The sequence below is a fragment of the Paramisgurnus dabryanus genome, chromosome 22 (genome assembly GCF_030506205.2).
Source record: "Paramisgurnus dabryanus chromosome 22, PD_genome_1.1, whole genome shotgun sequence".
NCBI lineage: Eukaryota > Metazoa > Chordata > Actinopteri > Cypriniformes > Cobitidae > Paramisgurnus > Paramisgurnus dabryanus.
Window position 1 is genome coordinate 20,098,408 of NC_133358.1, and position 24,630 is coordinate 20,123,037.

A 24,630-nucleotide genomic window follows, 5' to 3' on the forward strand; every position below is an offset into this window, starting at 1 on the left:
TGTTTAAAGGAAAACTAAAAGTCAATAAGATATTATTTAACCCAAAACTGCTTTCTTTAAAATTGTTAATGTTTTAAGTATTTGAAAAAATACTACACTGATGCCTCTTTACATGAACATGATCGAACATAGTATTTTAAATCAGTGTTTGTATATTATTTCTTTGTTTGTATGAAAGTTGAGTTTTCCCAAACATTACCTACAAGACTTCAATTATACATCATTAAAACTTTATGGCCTGGTTTTACAGACAAGCCTTAGCTAAAGCCAGGACGTAGTCTTAGCTAAATTAAGATGTTTAAGCATTTTTATTAAACATGCCTTAGACGTTACTAGTGTGTATCTTGAGACGAATCAAAGCTTATTTTAAGATCTGTCTGTGAAAAAATATATTTTCAGTGGAGACACATCAAACATGCAATTTAGTCTAGGACTAGACTTAAGCTTTGTCTGTAAAACCGGGCTTATATTTTTTAAAAGGGGAGCATTGATCATAACACTAGCATTCGTGTGGTGTGTATCTGTGAAATGTGTAAGCTGTTAAATTGTAAATGTTAATGTGACTTTTACATTATGTATTGACCTTTACTTAACAATGGATTTGTTTGGTTGTAAGTTCAGAATCTAACTCAAGCTGACTATATTGCTTAAAATAACAACATAATTTACATAAAATGATGGACATTTTGGTGCTTTCCTTAAGTTTCTTAATGTTTTCTCTACAGTATGTATGGATAAATAATTTAATCCTAATCTTTTAATGGTAATAATTTAATCTGTTGGAGAGTTGCACTACAAATATGTATACTGTAACATGAATTTACATACATATAAATGATTTCTATTTTTGTTAAGGTGTTTTATATTTAGGTTTTTGTATTCATTTTGGTACAAGGAATTGTTGCTATTCATTTTATAAAAAATATTTCTTTTTTTGTTCATGTTAATTTATCTAATGTGCCTTAGAGAGCAGTTGTTGCACTGACTATGAATCAAGCCGTAACATCGGTTTCTCGTGTCTTAAAGTGATGTTCACTACACAGAAGAACCAGCTTTACTGACATTTCTAAAATGCTGTGACAAACTTCTAAGTTTATTAAATAATAATCTCAATAAAACATCTCAAATTGTTCTAAGCATGTCTAAGCATTTTTATTAGTACACTATACAAGATAAATGCATTGTAAGAAGAGACATAATCATCATTGTATTAAGGATTGGCGTTCTTATTTAAGTATAAAGATATTTACAAAACATTTCTATTATGGCATATCATTGTTTAAACCTCAGCTTTTGAAAGAAGGAGAAATATTTATGAATGCACTTCAAAGCCTGGGAAATGAAATTCTCATAAAAGTAACAGTTTCCCAGTCTTTCCCATGCTACCAAAAGTGTCCAACAAACAGGTGTGAATATTTGATTTATATAATAACATCGTTCTCAAAACAGTCCTGCTTTCTTTTTAAGATCATTCTGGCGCCATTTAGGCAGTCGTTGGAAATCGTTACGTGTGCAGCCGAGGAGACTCTCAAAGTCTGCATCAGACAAATAGACCTGAAATAAACACAGTGTGGGAGAAAATGATTTATAATAAACACCTCATATGATAACATAACAAAGTGAATCATGTATGGTGGTGAGTAACTATAATATGAAACTATACTAAACTAAAACCCACCTCTCGTTTGTCAGGGTCCACTCCTGGAGGAAGTTGACCAGGGGTTTTATTAAGTAGTTGCTCAGAGTTCACTGGACCAGAAAGCTTTCCATTATTTTGTGCACTGGAGCTGGATGACTGTGTCTTCTGGTTAATGGGCTTTATATTTCCTGGGCCTCCAGGAGCGCTGTAGCTCCCTGCTCCTCCTCCTGACTTCTTATTCAGGTCTATGTTGTTAACACTCTACAGGGAATGAAATTGCCATGTTAGTTCCTTTGATATGGACAGGTGGATCATATTAATATATGTATTGTACAGTAATTAGCCTTGATTAATCAGTTTGATTTAATGTGAGTGATTAGTATAAAATGCATATTAGTATGGCAAGCTTTAGTATTTAATCAGTATGGGGAAGGATTTTTTACCACAGTGATTTGTGAAACATCACCCAGCTGGCTTTTCATCTCCTCGTATGAAAGGCCACCCTGCAATAGAGTTTATAAAGTCTTTAACTAAACTGAAAAAGAATTTTCAATTGTTTTTGTTTTATAACATTTACGTATCGTGATGAGGTCACAGGAAAAAGCAAACTATTATTATTCCATAAAGTAACATATGCAGTTAAGAAATATTAAGTAACAAAATAAAGGCAAAGTTGAAATGTATGTTAACGTTATCCATCCAGCATTAGTTGGACTGGGAAAAGTGGGTCTTTCAATTCACAGTTTTTCTAGGGATGAGGGAACATTATTTGAGTTTTAGATGATCACAAGAACTTCTAAATTGATATATTATAGATAGATAGATTATATTATATTTTATATATATATATATATATATATATATATATATATATATATATATATATATATATATATATATATATATATAAAAGTTTATTATAATCTGCGCAGTGGCGCAGTAATAGCATACTGATGTAATGCGGTCATACGTAATGACACAAATATTACTCCTCCGCCGCCATGCAATGTAGTTCCTCGGAAACCAAAGTGGCTGCTAAGCAACACAGATGCAGTAGCGCAGTAATACTTGTGTAATGCGGTCATGAGTAATTTTAAACGCCTTCAACCATTTATTGATTAATTATTATTAATTTATTAAGTTATTAATTATTAACATAATTTCCCCGCATAAGTTACGTGACGAAGGTGAAAAGGTAAGTCGTATCAGAGTGGTAGCACGTTATATAACAGTCTGATTAAAGATTACAAAACAGTTCTGGTAAATGATTTTTGATGTATCATTTATATTATGATAAATAGAAACATGTTAATTTATAAAAAAAAATCACAACTTTTTTTTAAGTTGCAAAGTACAGATTGATTTGGCAGGTTAGTAAATTTATGTCATTCATTGCTGCCCCCTAGTGCCCAAAATGTGTAGATGTTCGACTCACGCTCCACTTGTGAGGATCCCAAGCATTAAACCAGCCTGTGAAGGTGGGTGGCTCATAGCCCTGTTTAACGGAGATAATCGGGGTCCCGGGGTCTCGACCTGCAGGGTGCGTTTTAAGATATTCCACTGCACTGCTGTTGGCTTCCTGAGTCTCATACTGGTTGGACGAATTGCCAATCCAGAGGAAAATCTGAAGGAGATGAGAGCTGCTCATGAGTAATGTTGAAATTATTTAGGTTAATTTAACCCAACAGTTGAGTTTGTGCATATTTTATCCAACCATGGGTTGAAACAATTCAGCATTTTTAGAGCGTAACTTAATACTCAAAACTAAATAGAGCAAAATTGTTGTTTGCTTTATTTTTCTTTGCAAGTTTTGCATAGCCCAGACCACCGTCACCACTTTACCACAGCCACATGCAAAAGAATCAGACAGAGCCTGGCTGATCAAACACAACCCACCTCCTCCCAGGTGTCTAACAGCATGACATCATCTTCATCCAGGTCGTCCTGTGTGAAGTCAGCCACTTCCGTCATGAGGAATCGTCCCGTCTGATTGGAGCATTCAAACAGGCGTGGAGCGTGAAGTGTGTCGTCTTTTTCCAGTCTGGAAATGCGGAAATGATCACATGATTAACTGAATTAAAATGTGGGATTGTGAGGTCATGATTTGTGTCAGTACCTCTTGTCACTGGCATATGGACCTTTTCCTCCCAAAGCCACCCAGAACGCAGCTGGTTCCTGCCCTTCCATCACTATCTGCTTATCCTGCTGAGAAAGCAGTTCGGCTACGGTTTTCCCCATCTCCCTCTCATCACCATTGCAACCCTGTGAAACACACCAGCATAGCATAGATTTTTTAGTGAGGACGCCTTATAATCTACGAAACTTGTTTTAATTGTATTTTTTTCTACTATAAATGTTCTAAAATCTTTTTACAAGTCAAATTTCACTATAGTAATAAATAGGCCCTTACATCTAAATATTACACCCTTACACCAGACATAATATAATATTAATTAATAATAACAACCAACAATACCCTGAATTTAAAAAAAATATAATACAGTAAATTATTAAAAAGTTTTAAATATTAACATAATACATAAATAATTAAATTAACTACTATTGTATAATAATGATATACTATATGCAGTGCTGAGGTTTACTCTAGAGATGTAAAGACTCTTTGGAAAGACTTGCCTTGCCATACCACAGGAAAATAACTGAATCAGTTTTCAGCAGAAAGACATCATTGGTGTTTAGAGAAGAGGCTCGGGCTGGCACCTCTGTCGCTTTTGTGTTCATTTCATGTGTACCTCTGACCTGAAAGAGCCTGGCACCAGGGTTAGGGTTTACCACACCTGGTCGTCCCGTCCCGCCCTAAAAAAACATCAAGATTGATTAGTGGATACCTAGTGCATACTGTAGATAAACGGTCAGAAATAAAGGTAGAAAAGTTATCAACGGGATGGCACCATTTTAAAGAGATAGTTCACCCAAAAATTAAAATTCTGTCATCATTAACGCACTCTCATGTAGTTACAAACCTGTAAAAATTTATTTTTCCTGATGAACACGAAGGAAGATATTTTGAGAAATGTTCGTTACCAAACAGGTCGTAGACCCCATTACTTCCATAGTAGGAATTAAGAATATTATGGAAGTAAATGGGGTCCACGAACGGTTTGGTGACGAACATTTCTTAAAATATCTTCCTTTGTGTTCATCAAAACAAAGAAATTTATACAGGTTTGTAACTACATGAGAGTGAGTTAACGATGACAGAATTTTCATTTTTGGGGGAACTATCCCTTTAAAAGGATCTAATATGTACAATTTAGGTACAAATATGTACCTTTAAAGTACTAATATAAACTCTTTATGTTAAAAGTGTAGTTTCTGAAAGAGTACCGCCCCAGTGACATCTTTTGTACCTTTATTTCTGAGAGTGTATAAATACACAGTGATCAAAAAGGGTTTGGGACACTTTAGTCACATTAAAGGAAAACACCACAGTTTTTCAATATTTTACTATGTTCTTACCTCAACTTAGATGAGTTAATACATACCTATCTTTTTTCAATGTGTGCATTTAATCTTTGTACAGCGCGTTGTGAATGTGTTAGCATTTAGCCTAGGATCATTCATTCCTTAGGATCCAAACAGGGATGAATCTAGAAGCCACCAAACACTTCCATGTTTTCCCTATTTAAAGACTGTTACTCGAGTACTTTATAAAAAATGAGAACTATACTGTATGGCAGAAGAGCACTTCGACCTCGGGCGCAATAATATTGACGGATGTTTGAGTGAGAGGGTCTTTTGTGTCTTCTGCCATACAATATAGTTCTCATTTTTTTTCTGCTTAAAAATCGCCAGTAAGTATGCCACCATACTTACTCATGTAACAGTCTTTAAATAGGGTAAACATGGAAGTGTTTGGTGGCTTCTAAATTCATCCCTGTTTGGATCCTAAGGAATGAATGGGGCTAGGCTAAATGCTAACACATTCACAACGCGCTGTACAAAGATTAAATGCACACATTGAAAAAAGATAGGGATGTATTAATTCGTCTAAATTGAGGTAAGAACATAGTAAAATATTGAAAAACAGTGGTGTTTTCCTTTAAAAATTTACAATTTCAGATGCATTCAAATAAATCATACATCAAATCAAAAGCTCTATTAATAGAAAGACAGCACATACATTCATACATTATGATACATACATAAACCTTTCAAAAATAGTCCTAAAAAGCTATGCACAAAAAATACTGTAGTAGTCGTAAAAAGAGAGACTAAAATCAAATTAAATGTGATGTTTTGTCTCTGACCTACAAATGCCTTATGGGATAGCAAATGCTTAACCACTACTACTACTTTAAATGGATGAAGTGATGGTTACCTCATAGATGATGAGTTTTCCTTTAAAGATGGCCAGAAAGTGCTTGGGCTCTTTTCCCATAACCACCCTGACCTGTGTAGGGGCTCCATTGTATTTGTTATCCAGATTCACTGCCTGATATGCACACGCTGTCACCTCATCCTGTGTTGCATGACGGCCCTGCGCATGTCATATTGTATGTCATTCAAATTATGTTACACTCATATACTAAAATACAAAGGGCTCCACAAAGGAAGATATTTTAAGAAATGTTTGTACCGCTCAGAAGTCCCACTGACTTCCATATAATTCTTTATCCCATTATGGAAGTCAATGGGGCTTCTGATTGGTTTGGTTACACTCATTCCTCAAATAATCTTCCTTTGTGTTCATCACAAATGATGATTTCCAATATTTTTTCTTCACATGAGGGGCTCAGATGCATAACCCTCAAAGTGTATGTATATCGTTCTCCCCACCTGCCACATGTAGAGGATGTACTGGGGTTTATTAGCTCTATTGTAGGTGTACAGGACCAGGTAACAATCGCCTCCATAGAACTGTCCGTAAGTTTTCCGGCTGACCTCTTTCAGCTCAAGCTGCTCAATCCGATAGATCTAGACAGTAGGACAATGGGACGCTTGTGAGTTCACAACTATGCTGTTTACATATTCGTGTGTTTATGCGTGTGTGCATCATACCTGAACTTCACCTGAAGCATCATCCACCATCCTCTCCTGAGCTGCCAGTTTTGGCTGAGCGTGGAGCTCCATGACATCAAACTTCACCTGATCGACTTTAGCTGCACATGTACACATACAGAATAACCACGTGTGTATGCAAACACAACACTGATGCATAAAGAGTCATGCTGAATGAGTAAATCACCTATCCTGCCCACTGAGTGGGTTTTTCCCATGCCTTGAGTTTGACCCGTTTCTTTCCAGGACTTGAAGAGTTGTTTGAACATAGCAGACTCTCCCCCGTCACTCATAACTTCCACCTTAGTGTTCGGTGGGTAGTTTTTTGCTTTAATAAAACCCTGATGGAAAATATTTGAAAGGCAAAATTATAAACAATGATCAATTTTGGGTGTCGACAGGGCTGGATTATGGATGGGACCTAAGCACTAATAGCTCCGTGGGACCACTTGCTGATTAGTGGGACCCCCTGTGTTATAAAAAGCTGTGGGCTTGTTTTATTTGTTTATATGTGAAATCCAGGCTATCTTATCTTATAATCTAATTATGAGATTAGGGACATCAGAGTTGATTTTACAAATACGTACAACTGCCCGACTCATAGCCGAACGTCTTTCTTCCTCTGATGCGTTCTTTCCCTTCCAGACCATTATTGAACTTCCACCCTGATCCAATATAAAGCAGTCCTAAAGAAAAACATCACAACCAACAGTTAGATCAGACCATTGTGCCGTAGACACTGCAAAAAATTACTTTCTTAGTATTTTTGTCTGGTTTTCAGTTAAAATACATAAAAATTCTTCAATTAAGATGTATTTTCTTGATGAGCAAAATTTTTAGACAAAAACTTTACAATTTAAGTGAATTTGTGATTAAAACAAGCTAAATTATCTGGCAATGGGGTGAGAAAATTTTGCTTAAATTAAGTGTTTAAGAAAAAAAGAAAACGTATTTTTAGATTTTTTTCTCACCCCATTGGCAGATATTTTTGCTTGTTTTAAGTTAGAATTTACTTAAATTTTAGATTTTTTTGTCTATAAACTAGACTTTATTTCTAAGGTCATTTTGCTCATTAAGAAAATACATTTTGATTTAAGAATTTTTAGATATTTCTATTGAAAACAAGACAAAAATAGTCTTTTTTTGCAGTGTATTGTGAGTGTGATGGCAGATGTCTCACAGAGGAGGTTAGCAGATCCTGGGTCAGTGGATTGGCAGCCACTTCTTGCACCATGAGCTGACCGCTGGCATCTGAAACACTGTAGAAATTTAAGTGTTAATTAATGTGCACACTGCAAAAAATTATTTTCAAGAAAAAATTTCTTAGTATTTTTGTGTTGTTTTCAGTAAAAATATCAAAAAATTCTTAAATTAAGATGCTTTTTCTTCATGAGCAAAACGACCCCAAAAAAAAATTTAAACGTAAGTGATTTTGTGCATAAAATACGGTAAGCAAAAAAAAAAATCTGCCAATGGGGTAAGCAAAAAAATCTTGAACATTTCTCTTAAACACTATAAATTGAAGAAAATTTCAAGAAAAATTTGCAGATTTTTTGCTTGTTTTATGCACAAAATCACTTAGATTGTATATTTGTTGTCTAAAAACTAGACTTATTTTTTTGGGTCGTTTTGCTCATCAAGAAAATGCATCTTAATTTAAGAATTTTTTATATTTTTACTGAAAACAAGACAAAAATACTAAGATTTTTTTTCTTGAAAATCATTTTTTGCAGTGCACTATTTTTTAGAACAAAACCACAAAGATAAAAATAGATCTTCATACTGGTACAGTTTGACGTTTGAGTTCTGGTATTGGTCTGGTTTGTCATCGGGTATGGCCTCTTTAAGATGAATGCTCTTCTGACCCAAAACAGACACCATAACCTTCATGAGCTCAGGAGAAGCGTCTTCTTGCCCACCCTCAATAATACCAATCTGAGCCCGACCTCCACGCTCTCTGTCCCTGATGTCCTGAGCCAACAGAACAGCCTACAGCGGAGAGAGACCAATATGAATTAATTTGTCATTTTATTCTTTAACTACTCAACAAAAAAAATCATTTTGTTACTTTTAATTTTTCTTGTCTGTTGCTTTGAGGACCATTCCACTGTATTATTGCTTTTCCAATGTCCAGCAAGAATATGTCACCCAAATTAAAACTGCTCCATGACACCTCCACCTACAAAACAGAAACATGGTCAACTACAGATTACCCAGAGTTGAGTGGGTTAGAGTTAATAGTTAGTATTTAGATGTACCAGTTAACAGTACCTCTTTGGCAGTGACATGTTTCGTCCCCTTGACGTGGAGCAGACGCTGAATGCTGTACACGTTGGTGTCCACATGCGTGAACCCTGATCCAACACCACCTTTTTTGTATCTAGAGATAGAGGTGAATGTTAAAGGGGTCATTTTATGAGATTTTTTTAAGATGTCAAATAAATCTTTGGTGTCCCTTGAGTGCGTTTGTAAAGTTTTAGCTCAGAATACCCGATGGATAATTTATTATAACATGTTAAAATTGACACTTTGTAGGTGTGAGCAAAAAAGTGCAGTTTTTGGGTGTGTCCTTTAAAATGCAAATGAGCTGATGAAATGCAAACACGCATCGCCATAATGGTGGTTTGTTGAAATTGAAACTTAATTGTGCTGTCGATTATTCATTTTTTGCACTAAATGGCAGTGCCGTGGTTGGATAGTGCAGATTAAGGAGCGGTAGTATTGTAATAAGACTTGCAACCTATGTCACAAAACAGGCGAAATATGAATAATCTATTTTTTTACATGCTTGCACAGAGTGGTTTACCAAAACTGGTAAGTTACTGGGTTGATCTTTTTCATGTTTTCTAGGTTGATAGAAGCACTGGGGACCCAATTATAGTACTTAAACATGGAAAAAGTCAGATTTTTACACTATAACCCCTTTAAGACAAATTCAAATTCAAACAAACACGTCTGTTGGGTCAGTATGAAACCCCTGTTGGCAGTTGTTGGATCAAAATAAATAAGACTTTAGAATTGAGTTAGTTGTTGTTGGACCAGTGTGAATTGGCCTTTAGTCAGATGGAAATTAGCCTTATCTGGCAAGCCAAAGTCAATGTTTTAACTTACATGAGGCCATTCTTGAAATAGCTTTTGAATTTCGGTGATTCAGATCCCTGAACCTCTCGGTACTGAACAGGAGAACCACCGAGATACCCGTCCAGTTGGGACACATAGATGGCTGCTGCCCCCTGCTCATCCTGAGAGGAACTGTTGCCTATCCAATAGTGGATGTTAGTGGATTGTGTGGTGTCGTTGCTCACCTGAATAAAATCATACATGTGAAATGCATGTTTTAAAAAAATTAAATAAAAACACACAGTACACACATAAAAAAAAATGCTGGGTTGTTTTTAACCCATGCCCAATCTTGGACAGAACACACCACTGAGCTAATAATTACCAAATGGTAATTGGGTAATTTTTAACCCAGCATTTTTTTTATCAGACTGATCTCACGGAAAGTTATAGTCGTGAAAAATGTGATACATTTTTTTGTGTCCATGGCACGAAATTCAGCGTTTTTTCGTGTTTTGGGCACGAATGGCTTTTTTGTGTCACTCTCACAAATTTCTATAAATAGTTTTCCGTATCCGTGGCACGACTTTTTTCGTTTCATTTTATGTATAGTTTCCTTTTGTTTTTTTTTCTTATTTTTTTACCATTGTCGCTTGGGTTTAGAATCACTTTCTGTTACATTTTTTGACATCCTAACCCAAACCCCAACTCCAGTTGAGAATAGTTTTAAAAGCGGAAGAAAAACATGTAGAAGTACATCCTAACCCAAACCCCAAATCTAACCCCAAACCCAAGGGACAATGATTTAAAAATAGGGGGGAAAAAAACATAAAATGAAACGAAAAGAAGTCGTGCCACGGACACGAAAAACTATTTATAGAAATTTATAGAAAAGTGACATGACAAAGACAAAAGCTGAATTTCGTGCCATGGACACAAATAAATTAATCAAATGTTTCGTGACTATAACACGACTTGCCGTGAGATCATGTTGATTTTTATAGTATGGGACACCTGGAGATTTTTGTCACCTGGAGAATCCAAAGACAAGTGAGCAAGCATTTTCTTATAAAAGTGTCATTTGGTGAAATTTGGATTATTTCACAGGCTACTCACATAAATAATAATGTAGCAGTCACCCTCAAAGAAATTTCCATAGGCTTGCTCTGGGACAGGGGTCATTTGCAATTTCTACAGGAAAGAGAATAATTTATAATAACAACAAAAATAAAAAAAATAAAATACACTTAATAGTAAAGCCTCTCGAAAGGGTTCTTCGTAGCATTTTAGGTTCCCAAACAACTTTTCATTAAAAGGTTCTTACAAGAATCGTTTCCTTCTTAAATTTTTATTGTAACCTTTCTCTCAGATAATAAAAGTGTACATGGGGTGCACTCACTGTAAAAAAAATCCGTAGAAATTGCAGCTGGGTTGCCGGTAATTTACCATCGATTTAAATTTATGTTATTTACTGGCAAAATTTTGTTCAAAGTTGAATGAACATTAAACATTTACAAGTCTTTGTCTTTACAGAGTAAAACTAAAAAAACAGCATCAAGCAAAACGTTCTGGGAAATAAAATCTGAAGCAAAAAACTGAAAAAGGTTGATGATGATTTCTGGTTCCCAGAATGCTTTGCAAGAGACTGTTATTGTATAGTTTAATTCTGTGAAGATAAAGACTTGTTAGTATTTAAAATTTATTTAACTTTGAACAAACTCTTGCCAGTAAATAACATAAATTTAAATCTACGGTAAATTACCGGCAACCCAGCTGCAATAACATTGTAATTTCTACGGATTTTTTTACAGTGTGGTACTTTTTAAAACAGTACACTGTTGTACCTAAACAGTACATACTGGTACCTTAAACGTATACATATCTTTACCTACATGTAAATGGTACTTATTAAGACCTTTCTAAAAGGTACCGTCCAAGTGACAAAGAGATACAACATTTGTACCTTTTTTTCTGAGAGTGTACCTTTTGTGATTCTTTATGAAACCATACAGCACGACAAGAACCCTAAAATACCTTTATATTTAAAAGTGTATAGCAGCTTGCTATGTTTTTAATGCTGAAGAATAGTGGTAGAAATAAATTGTGACCTCTTACATTGATAGTCCAGAGCTGTAGACCAGGTTTTCGTAGAACACTTTTAAACACATTTTTTGTATCAGCCATTCTGCTGGATTGTGAGAAGAAATCTCAATTCTCTAATTATCTAAATGAAAACAGAAATCAACAATGCAATGAACAACAATAACAACTCAGTCTTAACGGTTCAGTCCACAGCTCACCCCTCCTTTTGGAAACGCATAGAGAAGTTACGTTAGCCACCACAAGACAAACACATCATCGTCTGAGACAATATAGGGACAAAATGTGCTCTGTAAAACAGTTTGTCTGTGTAGGGCTCCTTTGTGACTTCCATGTAAGGGGACCCGCGGTGTATGTAGATTAAAATTGCTCATTCTAATGTAATAAAAATAATACAGTTCATTATGTAAGGTCTTTATACACCACTGATAATATAGTTATGTATATTATATTGAATTTCTTACAAGAGATCCACAAAACACCTTTAAGTACTGAGTAATAATGAGAAACAACATTTACTTGCTGTAATGCTGCGTTTACACCAGCCGCGGTAGAGGCGGCAAGCGCGGGTGATTTACATTTTAAGTCAATGCAAAGACGCGATTACACGTGGATTATTATCCTGCAAATTGAGCATTGCTGCGGGAAACACGCGAATTTCTAAAATCTTAACTTCGGCGGATTTCCGCACAGCGTTAACCAATCAGGACCTTGCTGTAGTAGTGACGTGATTACAGAAAGCAAGCGGAGTTGCACGATCCCCTCCCATGATGCGGATTTCCACGTGAATTTCTCAAATGACTAGAATTTCACGCGCGAATGAAGCAAGTGAACTCAAATGTTCAAGCGTCCAACTACGCGCAAATAGCACGTTTTTGCCGCTCCTACCGCGGCTGGTGTAAACGCAACATAAGGGTTTGCTTTAGGATTAGTTGCATATATTTATGTGTAACGTATTGTTATTACTGCAGTAATTACATGTAAAAAAAACACTGAAAAAAGTGTTACCAAATTCTTAAATAAAAAATATAATGAAATCATTTTGGGTAATATAAAACACAAATAAAACAGTTACAGTTCTTTCAGTCGGATCTGACCTGATTTCAAACAGTGATATTCAGGACAACTGGGACATTATTCACTCCGCTTGTGTAATATTGCTTAATAAGCCAATAAACAATGAAGTTAAAGGTCAACATTTAGTCACCAAAAGTTGTTTTACAAACCTGAATAAATGTTATTGTCCTGCTGAACACAAAGGAAGATATTTTGAGCAATGTTTGTAACCAAACTGTTTTGGAGCACCATAGTATGCTCCTTTTTTCTGCTTGATTACAAATATTTTCCTTCAGCATAACATATTTATAAAGGTTTGTAACAATTTGAAGGTGAGTAAATGATTTTTCAATTTGTATTTATTCCTTTTTAATTCCAAACTAAACACTTAAGAGCTTACAATAAAAAGATTTAAAAATATATACAAAGTAGCTTTTAAACATACAAAAAATTATAGCATAGATTATAAATCCTTGCCAGTCTGAAGTATACCCAGAGGCGTTCTTGCCAAAACAAAAATCTTATGCAAGAATCATACACGTATGTGACAAAGAACAGATGTTTTCTGAAAGGATGATGAAGGGAAACGAGAAGGTTTATCTTTCTCCAGAGATTATGTACCACTTATACGCGATGCCACCCAGCACCATGGCAACAAATGGATGTCACATTAAAGAAGATCTCATAATGCACTCAGCAAACACAAAAGCTGCTAAGCGATACCAAAATTTGCCAAAAAAATTATTTAAGATTAAACACTATGTGGAAACGTAATGCAAAATCGAATCATATGACAACAAAAATATCTTCTTCATCGTCTGCTTCAGGCATAACTTTAAAATGATCTTACAAAGCGAATTCTTATCCAGACGAATAACCCACAAATAAATGATGCGTTACAAACAAACAAGCATTAACTACACATCAGCGACCAATCCCCTCCCATAAACTCCAATGTTAAGTGTGAGGAAAAAGCTGACCTTTCATTATTACAGCCCAGCTGTTGCTAAGAAACTGCAGGAGTATTGACTGAAGTACTGAGGAGGGTGGAGTATGAATACAAGGAAGATAACACTATAACACATCCAGCAGGCTGTAGTGGACCCCACCCTTCATTTAAATACTTCCAGTATATAACGCTATGACAGGTCAGATATAGTCATGCAAACAGAAATACTGATATACATATTGCATGAGCTATTTAGGTTTCTAAAGTAGCAAGGGCTTGACATGAAGCATAATATTAATAATAAAGTATTGATAAACTAAACAAGTGATTTAATAATAAGTATTAAATGCTTCACAAACAAACCTTATCTGTTTTATTAAAATGTATGAAAAAAATGAGATATGGCCGTCAGAAAACGATTGTCTTTTGGTCTTAAGAATATTAATAAACTGCAATATTTTCATTGATAGATGATCTGAATGAATTTAACTATCTGATTACACGGACAAACATCACTCAAATAAAAAAAAACTTTACAAACATTGCCTATCTAATCATTTTTGCGTGATTAGTGTCCTGTATAACTGGTTTTCCTTTGAATTAATCTGTCTATTGACAAAGCTTTCCAAACAATAGTCAGCCCAGTGTTTTAATGAATACCACGGCTTAGTCTCATATTTCCCAGAGGGAGCCTGACCATTTCTAAGAATTTATTCCACATTTATTCCGCATTACTAAACAACTATCCAGCACATAATAAACACAAAGGGGTAAATTTCTCAACAAAGAACACGCCTGAGGCAATAATGTTTGTATTGCAAATGAAAGACTCACTAACGGATGAGATATGAAGTTTATGAGCAGCAAAATATGCACCTAAATGCTTAGCTTTTATAGCCAATTCCTGTGTTTGTACACGCCATACCCACTATTATCTACACTGTCAGACAAAATTGTCAAAATATGGACCACAGCTGTCACTGGGGCAGTAACTTTTTCCGAGAGTTAATATTAGAACCCTTATACTGGTACCATACATAATAGCACATTTAAAAATTGTACTGGGGCACATCATTTGACAATTTTTTTCTAACAGTGTAACGTTTTAAAATATTAGTGTACAATCACATAAAATAAACAATGCAGCATAACAATTGAAGTTTATAATCGTAATCACTTACCTGTACGTCCCAGGCAGAGGTATTGTTCACGTCAGTAATGTATTAATGAATTATGAGAAATCCTCTGGCCTCTGGATTTCCTCAGTGTGTGTTGTACAGGGATGGGCTTGTACTGTATATGTCCAGCCCTACAGGTGAAAACACACCTCAATACTCACACAAGACTTTATATGGACAAGACCTGTTCCCCTGAACTACAAATAAAGGATAACAGTAGATGTGTTTGTCTTTTCTGTAATTCTAGAATGACCCTAAAAGGAGATAAATATTTTTAATTGGGTTACTTATTATTACAAATTTAAATGTTTTCCAGGGAATACTTAAAAAATAATAAGCTGATACTACAATTTATTTGCATGATAAAAACTTTTGTCTTCAGTGTTAGTTTTAACTGGTTACGTAAAAGTGAGCAGATATGAAATATGAATGAGGAAGCAAACTTTGCATTAGGAAAATCTCCTCCATTTGGCATATTTTCTTTGGGTAATAAACAACAAGCTTTCCAGTTGGTAGAGAGAATTAAGTCTGATTCTATACACATCGACTCTCTGTCTCCACTTTCTCCATCTTGGAGATGGGAGTGTCACACAAACACAATGAAGAAAGTCCAAGAAATGAGACATTGATTAATGTCTTTAACTTCAGCATGGAAAGGCGGATCGAATGAGAAACTCCTGGATAGATATCAGAGGGTTCATACGGTCCATCGACTCCTTACAAATAATATAAGTGGCAAAGAGGTGCTTCATTAAAGTTTTATACTTCGTTTTAATTACAGGCCAGAATGCTTCAGATGTTAAAGGTTCTTTATGAAACCATTCAGTCCAAATGGTTCTTCTATGACATTGTGAAGCACCTTAATTCTTAAAAGTGATGTTGTGCTTCTCATCCTTAAATTTTTTTTAAATAAGGGTGCTACAAAGGGTGTTCACAGCGATGCCATGGAAGAATCATTTTGGTTCCTTGAAGAATCATTCAGTCAAAGATTCAGAAGAATCATTTATTTCTTAAAAGAATCATTTCAGTTCTTCTCGCATCGTAAACCAGTTTTGTTTTTAGGGGTGTATTTTTTCCAAATAAAGAAACTGAATTATGTTTTAAAGGTGCCAAAGAATGCATTGAAATAATCTGTTAAAATGATATCTACATAGACGGTATGTGACTAGTTTATACAGTGCAAAAATTATCCAGAAACGTTTTTACATGTCCATCAACCCTAGGATCTGTCCTTAAAATGAAATGGTCCGTTATTACCTTATTTGAAAGGGTCATGAATAATAATTTTGAGCTGTGCTCTGATTGGCTGTTTCTCAGAGCAGCTTCTTTCAGTAGCTCTGTGTGTGTGTAAACAGACCTTATGTTTGAGCCTGTATCAGATGAAGGTTAATTTGAGGAATAATCAATTGTTTGGAGATTGTTAATGGACGTTGAGTGGTAAGTTTGTGTTTTTTCAGTATGGACCTGCAAAATGTAACTGTAACGTCAATTGTAGAACTTTAACCTAAAGGCTAGCATATAGCAGTACTCAGCAGTCACAACTTTGTTTTTAGCATTGTAACCACATTGTACTTAATTTAATGGGTAATTTAAAGGGACACAAAAAAATATATGCTCATTTTCCAGCTCCCCTAGAGTTAAACATTTGATTCTTACAGTTTTGGAATCTATTCAGCTGATCTCCGGGTCTGGTGGCATCACTTTTAGCATAGCTTAGCACATTCCTTGGAATCTGATAAGACCATTAGCATCGTGCTCAAACATAACTAAAGAGTTTGGATATTTTTCCTATTTAAAACTTGACTCTTCTGTAGTTACATCGTGTACTAAGATCAATGGAAAATTAAAAGTTGCGTTTCCTAGGCATATATGGCTAAGAACTATACTCTCATTCTGGCGTAATAATCAACGACTTTGCTGCCGTAACATGGTTGCAGCTGGTGCAATAATATTACGTAGTGCCCAAAAATAGTCCCCTTAGTATCTTTTAATAGCAGGGGACTATTTTCGTGCACTACGTAATATCAACTTTTTATTTTCCGTCTGTCTTACGATGTAACTACGGAAGAGTGAAGTTTTAAATAGGAAAAATATTCAAACTCTTTGGTTATTTTTGAGCGCGATGCTAATGGTCTAATCAGATTCAATGGATTGTGCTAAGCTATGCTAAAAGTGCTAGCGCCAGATCAGCTGAATGGATTCCAAAACGGTAAGAACCAAATGTTTAGGGGAGCTGGAAAATGAGCACATTTAATAAAAAGTGGAGTATCCCTTTAATGTTGGGGGCGTAAATCACGACTGTAATGTCACAGTTGGTCTAATGTTGGGATTGGCTTGTTTTCCAGCTCTCTTTTGCATGAATTAGGTTTACATAAGAAGAAAAAAACTATCGTGTTTGAGGTTCATGATATGTCATTACCATGTACAGACCTTATTATTCATCTATGCCTACAATTTTACATTCTACAGCACCTTTAAATCATTTAGTAATGAAACGTCAAACTAAATCATAATCACAATGGACATAAGGAGGGGAGGGTTAGTTTGAATGAGCTTGAACGCAAAATGACGTAAGATCCTAGCAAACAAAAGAATGTTATACTAAATTAAACAGGAAGATGGTTTTGTCATCTCGTAAGCAGGTGTCGTGTTTCTCATTTCTAAGTTGCTTTGAATAAAGGTGTATGTCAATATATAATAATAAATTCATCAATAATAATAATACATTTATAAATAATAATAAAATAATATATAACTATACTTTAATACATAATAATAAATGAATAAATAATACAAAACTAATACATGATAATAAATGAATACATAATAATAAATCATAAAGCGTATTTTGGGTGTGAAGCAACACTAACCTGCCCAAAACAATATGTTGGCAGTATACACTGGGTTTTAGCATTAATGCTCAAATAAGCATGCTGGTTCTGCTGTGTAATATACAAATAGAGATTTTTCCGAGTTCTCTCACCAACACCATAACACAGCACACACAGAGAGAGAGAGAGAAAAAGAGAGAGACAAACATCAATGACAATACTAAAACAAACACACATGACTCATTCCCACCAGAGCAGCTCAACATATAAGAGCTCATATTCAGCTGGGCGAGCATGTGGCAGTCCCTCCCAAAGACACCTTAGGCAAACAGCCCTGCCTGTACCCAAAAATCAAAATGTAATTTTATACTCCTAAACACACAGAGGACAGATTTCATCTCTGTGAGGTAAAACACGTAAGTCACTGTGCTGAAGGTCATGTGATACACAAAGGCTTCTGGATGGTACCATATTTGGAAATGTGTAAGTTAATAATTGAGACCAGTGACTTACTTCATGTATGAAGGTCTTACAGCAAGCATTATAATATACATTATGTAACCCAAAACTGATCAACTGCTAATATCTACTATAAAATTATAACTTCAACCAAACATTACCCTTTAAAAAGGTCCTTATGTGTCATTTAGGTGAAAATTTGTATACATATAACCTTTGATGTACTAATAGGCTTTCTTTGGTACCAATATGAGGTACTAATATGAACTCTTTAGACGCAAAGCTGTAGTTTTTAAAAGGGTACCGCCCCAGTGACAGCTACATATTTTGACAATTTTTTAAGTGATTAGGTTACACAAACAAAGTAATTTGTAGACATAACACATTGTGATTTTTACAGTGTAAACTAAAATGTGAAATATTAATAAAAAAATCAATTCTTACCCTTCAACGACTCCAAGGACAATGAATCATAAAATTCTTCTCATGTAAGTGTACAGCCAACATCTACCACATAAAAATATCAGCTTGTTTCCACTTCAAAATGACTCAAAATGGATTTAGTTCTTGGTGGCTCTTACTTAGTAAGTGAACAGCCTAAAGTTCATGCCAAATCATGCAAAACTAATGCTAAAAGTTTGCTTATTAACTACACTTTACACAGCCCATATCAGGCACTCCATTACTTAAGAAAACAGTACTGCACTGTAGGTCAATGTAGTCTTCTCATAATTTCCCAGCATCTCTTTAGATGTGTATTGCACACCAACGTTACCGGTTTTGAACAGACACAAACATTGAGCCATTCTTGATATTGTTTGCATCTTTTATTTCAGTTCCTGACGTATTGGATTGTTGATTAACATTAGCCTTTTCTTCAAATCACAACTGGGTAATAGATGCAACCCACACAACGCTTATACATGTATGCTATATTTTCAAAGGCCGAAGATGAAAATAACGGCATCGTATTTTGCCATTACACACTAGAATTCAGTCCATTGAAGACACAGCTGAAACGCCTTCGGAAATTTTGACTCACATTTTGCCTTGGTCTTACAGTAAGTGTCTGTTTAAAGGTTTCAAACTCATTGCAAATATGCAGCATACAAAAAACGCATTTGTGTCCTCATAAAAACAACAGTCAAGGCACTTCATTTGGTAGGAGGAAAAAGTCACAGTTGTTAGTAGTACTACCAATGCTGCGGAGAGACTGCCTGCATAGCCTGAACAGAGTTCAAAAGTTCCTTTCACCCATCCAGAAACAGCGTGTTGTTTTTCCTGGTAAACAAACTGTATGTCAAGGATAATAAACTCTGATTTTTTAATATAAAAGAGTGTACTGTATCTATTTGCCAGCCAAGGAATATGATTGGTCCATTGAGAGCAGACATCAGAGGGAGTGGTCTCATCTCTGGTCTGTGTGTGTGTTTCGGACAGATCTCTTTACTGATTTGCTGGATGACTGCTGTCCTCTAGAGGCCAGAGATGATTTGGCCTGAGACGAGGGTGTTTTACAATTGTGTGATGCTGGATCCGTATGCTACCTGGACCTCAGGCTCTGTAACACGCTGTATATCTCCGTCTCTCGGCTCAGACCTTCAAACAGTGGCAGTAAATCCAGCAGCTCTGTGTCACTCATGTCGTCGAACCACGACTGAACCGGCACCTGGAAACACAAACAGCATCACAACCAAGGTCAAGCAACTGTTTAGGCGAGGTGGTACTAGAGAGATAACCAATTGACTATCATAATGACATTAAAGGGCCCATGGCACAATACTTTTTTTAGGATGTCAAGGTGTCCCCAGAGCACATATGTGAAGTTTTAGCACAAAATACCATATAGATAATTTATTATAGCATGTTAAAATTGCCACTTTGTAGGTGTGTGCAAAAATGTGCCGTTTTGGGTGTGTCCTTTAAAATGCAAATGAGCTGATGAAATTCAATCACAATGATGGTGGTTTGTTGCAATTAAAACTCAAATGTGCTTTTCTCTGCACTAAATGGCAGTGCTGTGGTTGGATAGTGCAGATTAAGGGGTGGTATTATTATAATAAGAGCTCCTTATGACATCATAAGGAGAACCAAATTTCAACTACCTATTTTTTCACGTGCTTGTTTACCAAAACTTGTTATTGGGTTGATCTTTTTCACATTTTCTAGGTTGATAAAAGCACTGGAGACCCAATCATAGCACTTAAACATGGAAAAAGTCAGATTTTCATGCCATGGCCACTTTAAAGGAAAACACCACCGTTTTTCAATATTTTACTATGCTCTTACCTCAACTTAGATGAAATAATACATACCCATCTTTTTCAATGTGTGCACTTTTAATCTTTGTACAGCGCTTTTTGAATGTGTTAGCATTTAGGCTAGCCCCATTCATTCCTATGGCTCCAAACAAAAGTTTTATTTTGTGCCACCATACTTACTCGTGTAACTACTCATGTAAGAGTCTTTAAATAGGGAAAACATGGAAGTGTTTGGTGGCTTCTAAATTCATCCCTGTTTGGAGCCATAGGAATGAATGGGGCTAGGCTAAATGCTAACACATTCATGAAGCGCTGTACAAAGATTAAAGGAGTAGTCCACTTTATAGATGGGGCCCATTGACTTACCATAGTATTTTTTTTCCTACTATGAAAAGTCAATGGACCCCATCTTTAAAGTGGACTACTCCTTTAAGTGCACGCATTGAACAAAGATAGGCATGTATTAATTCATATAAGCTGATGTAAGAACATGGTAAAATATTTAAAAACGGTGGTGTTTTCCTTTAAAGACAAACATTGTACTCTTGTACTAGGATGTATTATTTGTTTTTGTTTTTTTTTCATTATAAAGGTGAAAACCCCACCTTTTTATTATGTACTGTTTTGTACTTAAAATTATCCTACATAATGTTGAGAACATTCTGTGAAAAATAACCTTGATATCTTTAAAAAGCACCTATTTCATTGCTAGAAAAACAATGTTATTTTGTGTATTTGGTATAATACAATGTGTTGGCGTGGTTTATGGTTAAAAAAACACATTATTTTCCACATACCGTACATTTTTATAACTCCAGATTTCACTCTCTTCCTAAAATGCACAGATGTGAAAAGCTCCCTCTGTGTCCCTGATTGGCCAGCTAATCTGTACGTTGTGATTGGCCTGAATATCTCTGACGTCAGCCGGAAATGTGACACTCCTTACCATGTTTGAAAGATTCGCTCACAATGCAATGCTAACAGGTGTTAATTTACAGGCTGTGAGTCCAAAGGGGGAGGAATTATGATAATGTCGGTCTTTACTACATCACCAATCCCAGGAAGTAAACTTTTCCCTACAATCCGTGTGTTTGTTGTAGTCCAAGAAAAGAGATTTACGTTGGAGACGATAACTCGCGTCATCGGTTACTTTGGGGTTTGTACCTTTTGCATATCATTAACATTTACTAATACACACTTACACAAAAAAGGAATGTAAACGTGAATCGGACAATAGTTGCTCTTTAATATTGATTAAGGTCATCTCAAATTTTTTTATCAATGACTGAAGTCAAACTTTGATGCTCCTAATCTCTGAATTAGATTATGAGACTTTAACATGGATTTTACAGACAGGGTCACATACTATAGGCTCTTAATAAGCATATTAGTTTCTCAGTTTTTGCAAGCAACAGTACACAAATCATTGCTAAAGAATAAGACTTTCCTGAAAAGGTTATATTATGACATCAAGCTGTAATACCTTATTTATTTGTGAAACAGTCCTACATTGGTCTGTACACTGTAATATTTGTACTGGTACAGTACGTAAAGGAGAACAATATCTGATTTGTCTCCTTCTGCACTCCTTCATTAATTTCAATAGAAAATAGCATGCAATCTAACAGAAGGGATACAAGATTGTGAAGGAGGTGACAGCATACTGTATAGGCACGGCAGCTTGCTATGCAGATCGGCTCTACAGTATAATTGATGAGAAGTTTTGACAAGGAACCGAAATTGTACCAACTAGGTTCTAGCTCATTAGTTCCAGATTTATGAGACAAAATTCCTAAATCTATCAAAGCCAGAGATTTCGCAACTCATCTCATGCAAAACGACAAGGTAGATTTACATGTTGCTCAAAAAAGCGTGCAGCCCAAATTAAAACTTACAGCGTTTTCTGGATGGAAGATGTAGGAGGCAGGCGAGTTGTCCACTATGATGACTTTGTTGAGCTCCCGGCCCAGTCGGCTGAGGTCTTTGACGTAGTTGCCCCGGTGGAACACGCAGGATTCCCTGAAAAGCCGTGCCCTGAACACGCCCCACTGGTCCAAGAGGTCTGCTACAGGGTCAGCATACTACAAGGCAAGGATCGACAATTATCATACTTTGAACAGGCAGAAAATAAGCATGGAAGGTAAAAACTTTTGATTGATCCCTTCATTTAGTTTCTATATTCTGGAACACGCAAAAGAAGATATTTTGATAAATGATGGTAAGCACACAATAGACTTCTAATTGGTTTTTCCTACTATGGAAGTCAATGGGTGTGAGTAAATGATTTTGGGTGAACTATCCCTTTGAGTAGGAAGCTGTGTACAGCCCAAATGCTAATACAGCATGAATCAATAGGGAGCAGATTTAATTTACTAGTGCTGACCAATCCCTGCTGCTTTATTTTGTATATATTTCTCTAAAGTGCTATTCATTTCTTTACTTGTTGAACCCATAATGAGGAATAAAATGACTGAATGAATGCTGAAAAAGCAGAGACGGTCAAAGGGGTCAATCCAGGGGATGTTTACACAGACAAAACAGCAGCACTGTGTGCAAAATTACATTTCGGGCCAAACCATCCGTGAGGCCGCCGACCCCTTGGTGTGAAGTCTCACCTTTGCTAAGCTGGCTGTGAAGAGAACACATTCAAACAGTTCACCCATCTTCTGCAGAAACTCATCCACATGTGGCCTCTTCAGCACGTAAACCTTCAATTAAAATCGAACAAACAAGAAAATTATTTGGAGAAACGGTCTCTGGAAACAGACATATTAGATGCTCACTTTAAACAAACCTCTTCTTCATAGTTTTTTAGTCTTCGACGAGTCGTTCAGTAGCTGCAACCCAGTGCAAGTAACCAAGAACAGGCCAACCCTGATCCACAAAGCCTATCCTGGATTACTTGAACCAGGTAACAGCCAAATTCCAGTAGTAGACAACATTTGGTCCAGTTTAAGACAAAAATGGCGACTCCCTTTCCCTTACAGAGTGAATATACACGCAAAGGGTTTTCCAGCTCCCCTAGAGTTAAAAATTAGATTTTTACCGTTTTGGAATTCATTCAGCCGATCTCTGGGTCTGGCGGTACTACTTTTAGCATAGATTAGCATAGTCCTTTGAATCTGATTAGACCATTAGCATCGCGCTCAAAAATAACCAAAGAGTTTGGATATTTTTCCTATTTAAAACTTGACTCTTCTGTAGTTACATCGTGTACTAAGAACGACGGAAAATTAAAAGTTGCAATTTTCTAGGAAAATATGGTTAGGAACTATACTCTCATTTTGGCGTAATAATCAAGGACTTTGCTGCTGTAACATGGCTGCAGCAGGCACAATGACATTACACTGCACACGAAAATAGTCCTCTGCTATTAAAAGTTACCAAGAGGACTATTTTCAGGCACTGTGTAATATCATTGCGCCTCCTGCAGCCATGTTACTGCAGCAAAGTCCTTGATTATTACGCCAGAATGCAAGTATAGTTCCTAGCCATATTTGCCTAGAAAATCATAAATTAAAATTTTCCATCGGTTTTAATACACTATGTAACTACAGAAGAGTCAAGTTTTAAATAGGAAAAATATCGAAACTCTTTGGTTATTTATAAGCGCAGTGCTAATGGTCTAATCAGATTCAATGGATTATGCTAAGCTATGCTAAAAGTGGTACCGCCAGACCCGGATATCAGCTAAATGTATTCCAAAACGCTAAAAATCAAATGTTTAACTCCAGGGGAGCTGAAACATTAGCATATTTTCAAAAAAAGTTAAGTGTCCCTTTTTAGAAAAGTCAGATGGGTTAACACTGAGTTAAAGGAACACGCCCACATTTTGGGAATTTAGCTTATTCACAGTATCCCCCAGAGTTAGATAAGTCCATACATACCTTTCTCATCTCTGTGCGTGCTGTAACTCTGTCTGACGCAGCCCCCGCTAGCTTAGCTTAGCACAAAGACTGGAAGTGAATGGCTCCACCTAGCAATCTGCACCCATTAAGTGACAAAATAACGCAAACATTTTCCTATTTATGTGTTGTGATTTGAATAGTCACACCGTGTACAAATAACAAGGTGA

General features: G+C 35.9%; 3 protein-coding genes across 5 annotated transcripts in view; 1 reads left to right on the forward strand and 2 right to left on the reverse strand.

Annotated features, from left to right (window-relative positions):
• Positions 1-1,127: 1,127 nt before the first annotated feature.
• vill (villin-like) lies at positions 1,128-15,133 on the reverse strand. 2 transcript variants are annotated; one of them, XM_065258122.2, is made up of 20 exons: positions 15,008-15,133; positions 11,837-11,945; positions 10,838-10,912; positions 9,773-9,966; positions 8,933-9,041; positions 8,730-8,840; positions 8,445-8,650; positions 7,842-7,920; positions 7,249-7,347; positions 6,849-7,002; positions 6,662-6,762; positions 6,440-6,577; positions 5,982-6,140; positions 4,277-4,456; positions 3,756-3,901; positions 3,536-3,680; positions 3,075-3,263; positions 2,083-2,142; positions 1,679-1,900; positions 1,128-1,554 (listed from the first exon to the last, which is right to left on the reverse strand). In XM_065258122.2, the coding sequence occupies exons 2-20, from the start codon at positions 11,903-11,905 to the stop codon at positions 1,441-1,443; spliced, it is 2,550 nt and encodes an 849-aa protein (XP_065114194.1). In that variant the 5' UTR covers positions 11,906-11,945; positions 15,008-15,133; the 3' UTR covers positions 1,128-1,440. The 2 variants fall into 2 exon arrangements, with proteins under 2 accessions (XP_065114194.1, XP_065114195.1); XM_065258123.2 differs by lacking the exon at positions 2,083-2,142.
• The window catches only part of sec22c (SEC22 homolog C, vesicle trafficking protein), a 108,991-nt gene continuing 96,690 nt past the window's right edge, over positions 12,330-24,630 (forward strand). The window contains exon 1 of the mRNA XM_073813178.1: positions 12,330-13,023. Within this exon, the coding sequence (XP_073669279.1) occupies positions 13,001-13,023 (23 nt within the window). The 5' untranslated portion in view covers positions 12,330-13,000. The remainder of the gene's footprint in view (positions 13,024-24,630) is intronic.
• Positions 19,107-24,630, reverse strand: part of ctdspla (CTD (carboxy-terminal domain, RNA polymerase II, polypeptide A) small phosphatase-like a) — a 35,181-nt gene continuing 29,657 nt past the window's right edge. For both annotated transcript variants that reach the window (XM_065258127.2, XM_065258126.2), the window contains 3 exons: positions 23,171-23,263; positions 22,451-22,636; positions 19,107-19,963 (listed from right to left, as the gene is read on the reverse strand). In XM_065258127.2, the coding sequence (XP_065114199.1) occupies positions 19,838-19,963; positions 22,451-22,636; positions 23,171-23,263 (405 nt within the window). In that variant the 3' untranslated portion in view covers positions 19,107-19,837. The remainder of the gene's footprint in view (positions 19,964-22,450; positions 22,637-23,170; positions 23,264-24,630) is intronic.

Bases quoted from the DNA above. Each gene is read 5' to 3' on its own strand.
- vill (XM_065258122.2), bottom strand. From the start codon at position 11,905: ATGGCTGATACAAAAAATGTGTTTAAAAGTGTTCTACGAAAACCTGGT. The intron at 3,264-3,535 runs GTGGGTTGTGTT...CATCTCCTTCAG, and splicing joins TGTTAGACACCTGGGAGGAG to ATTTTCCTCTGGATTGGCAA. The intron at 2,143-3,074 runs GTGAGTCGAACA...ACTCTATTGCAG, and splicing joins GGGATCCTCACAAGTGGAGC to GGTGGCCTTTCATACGAGGA.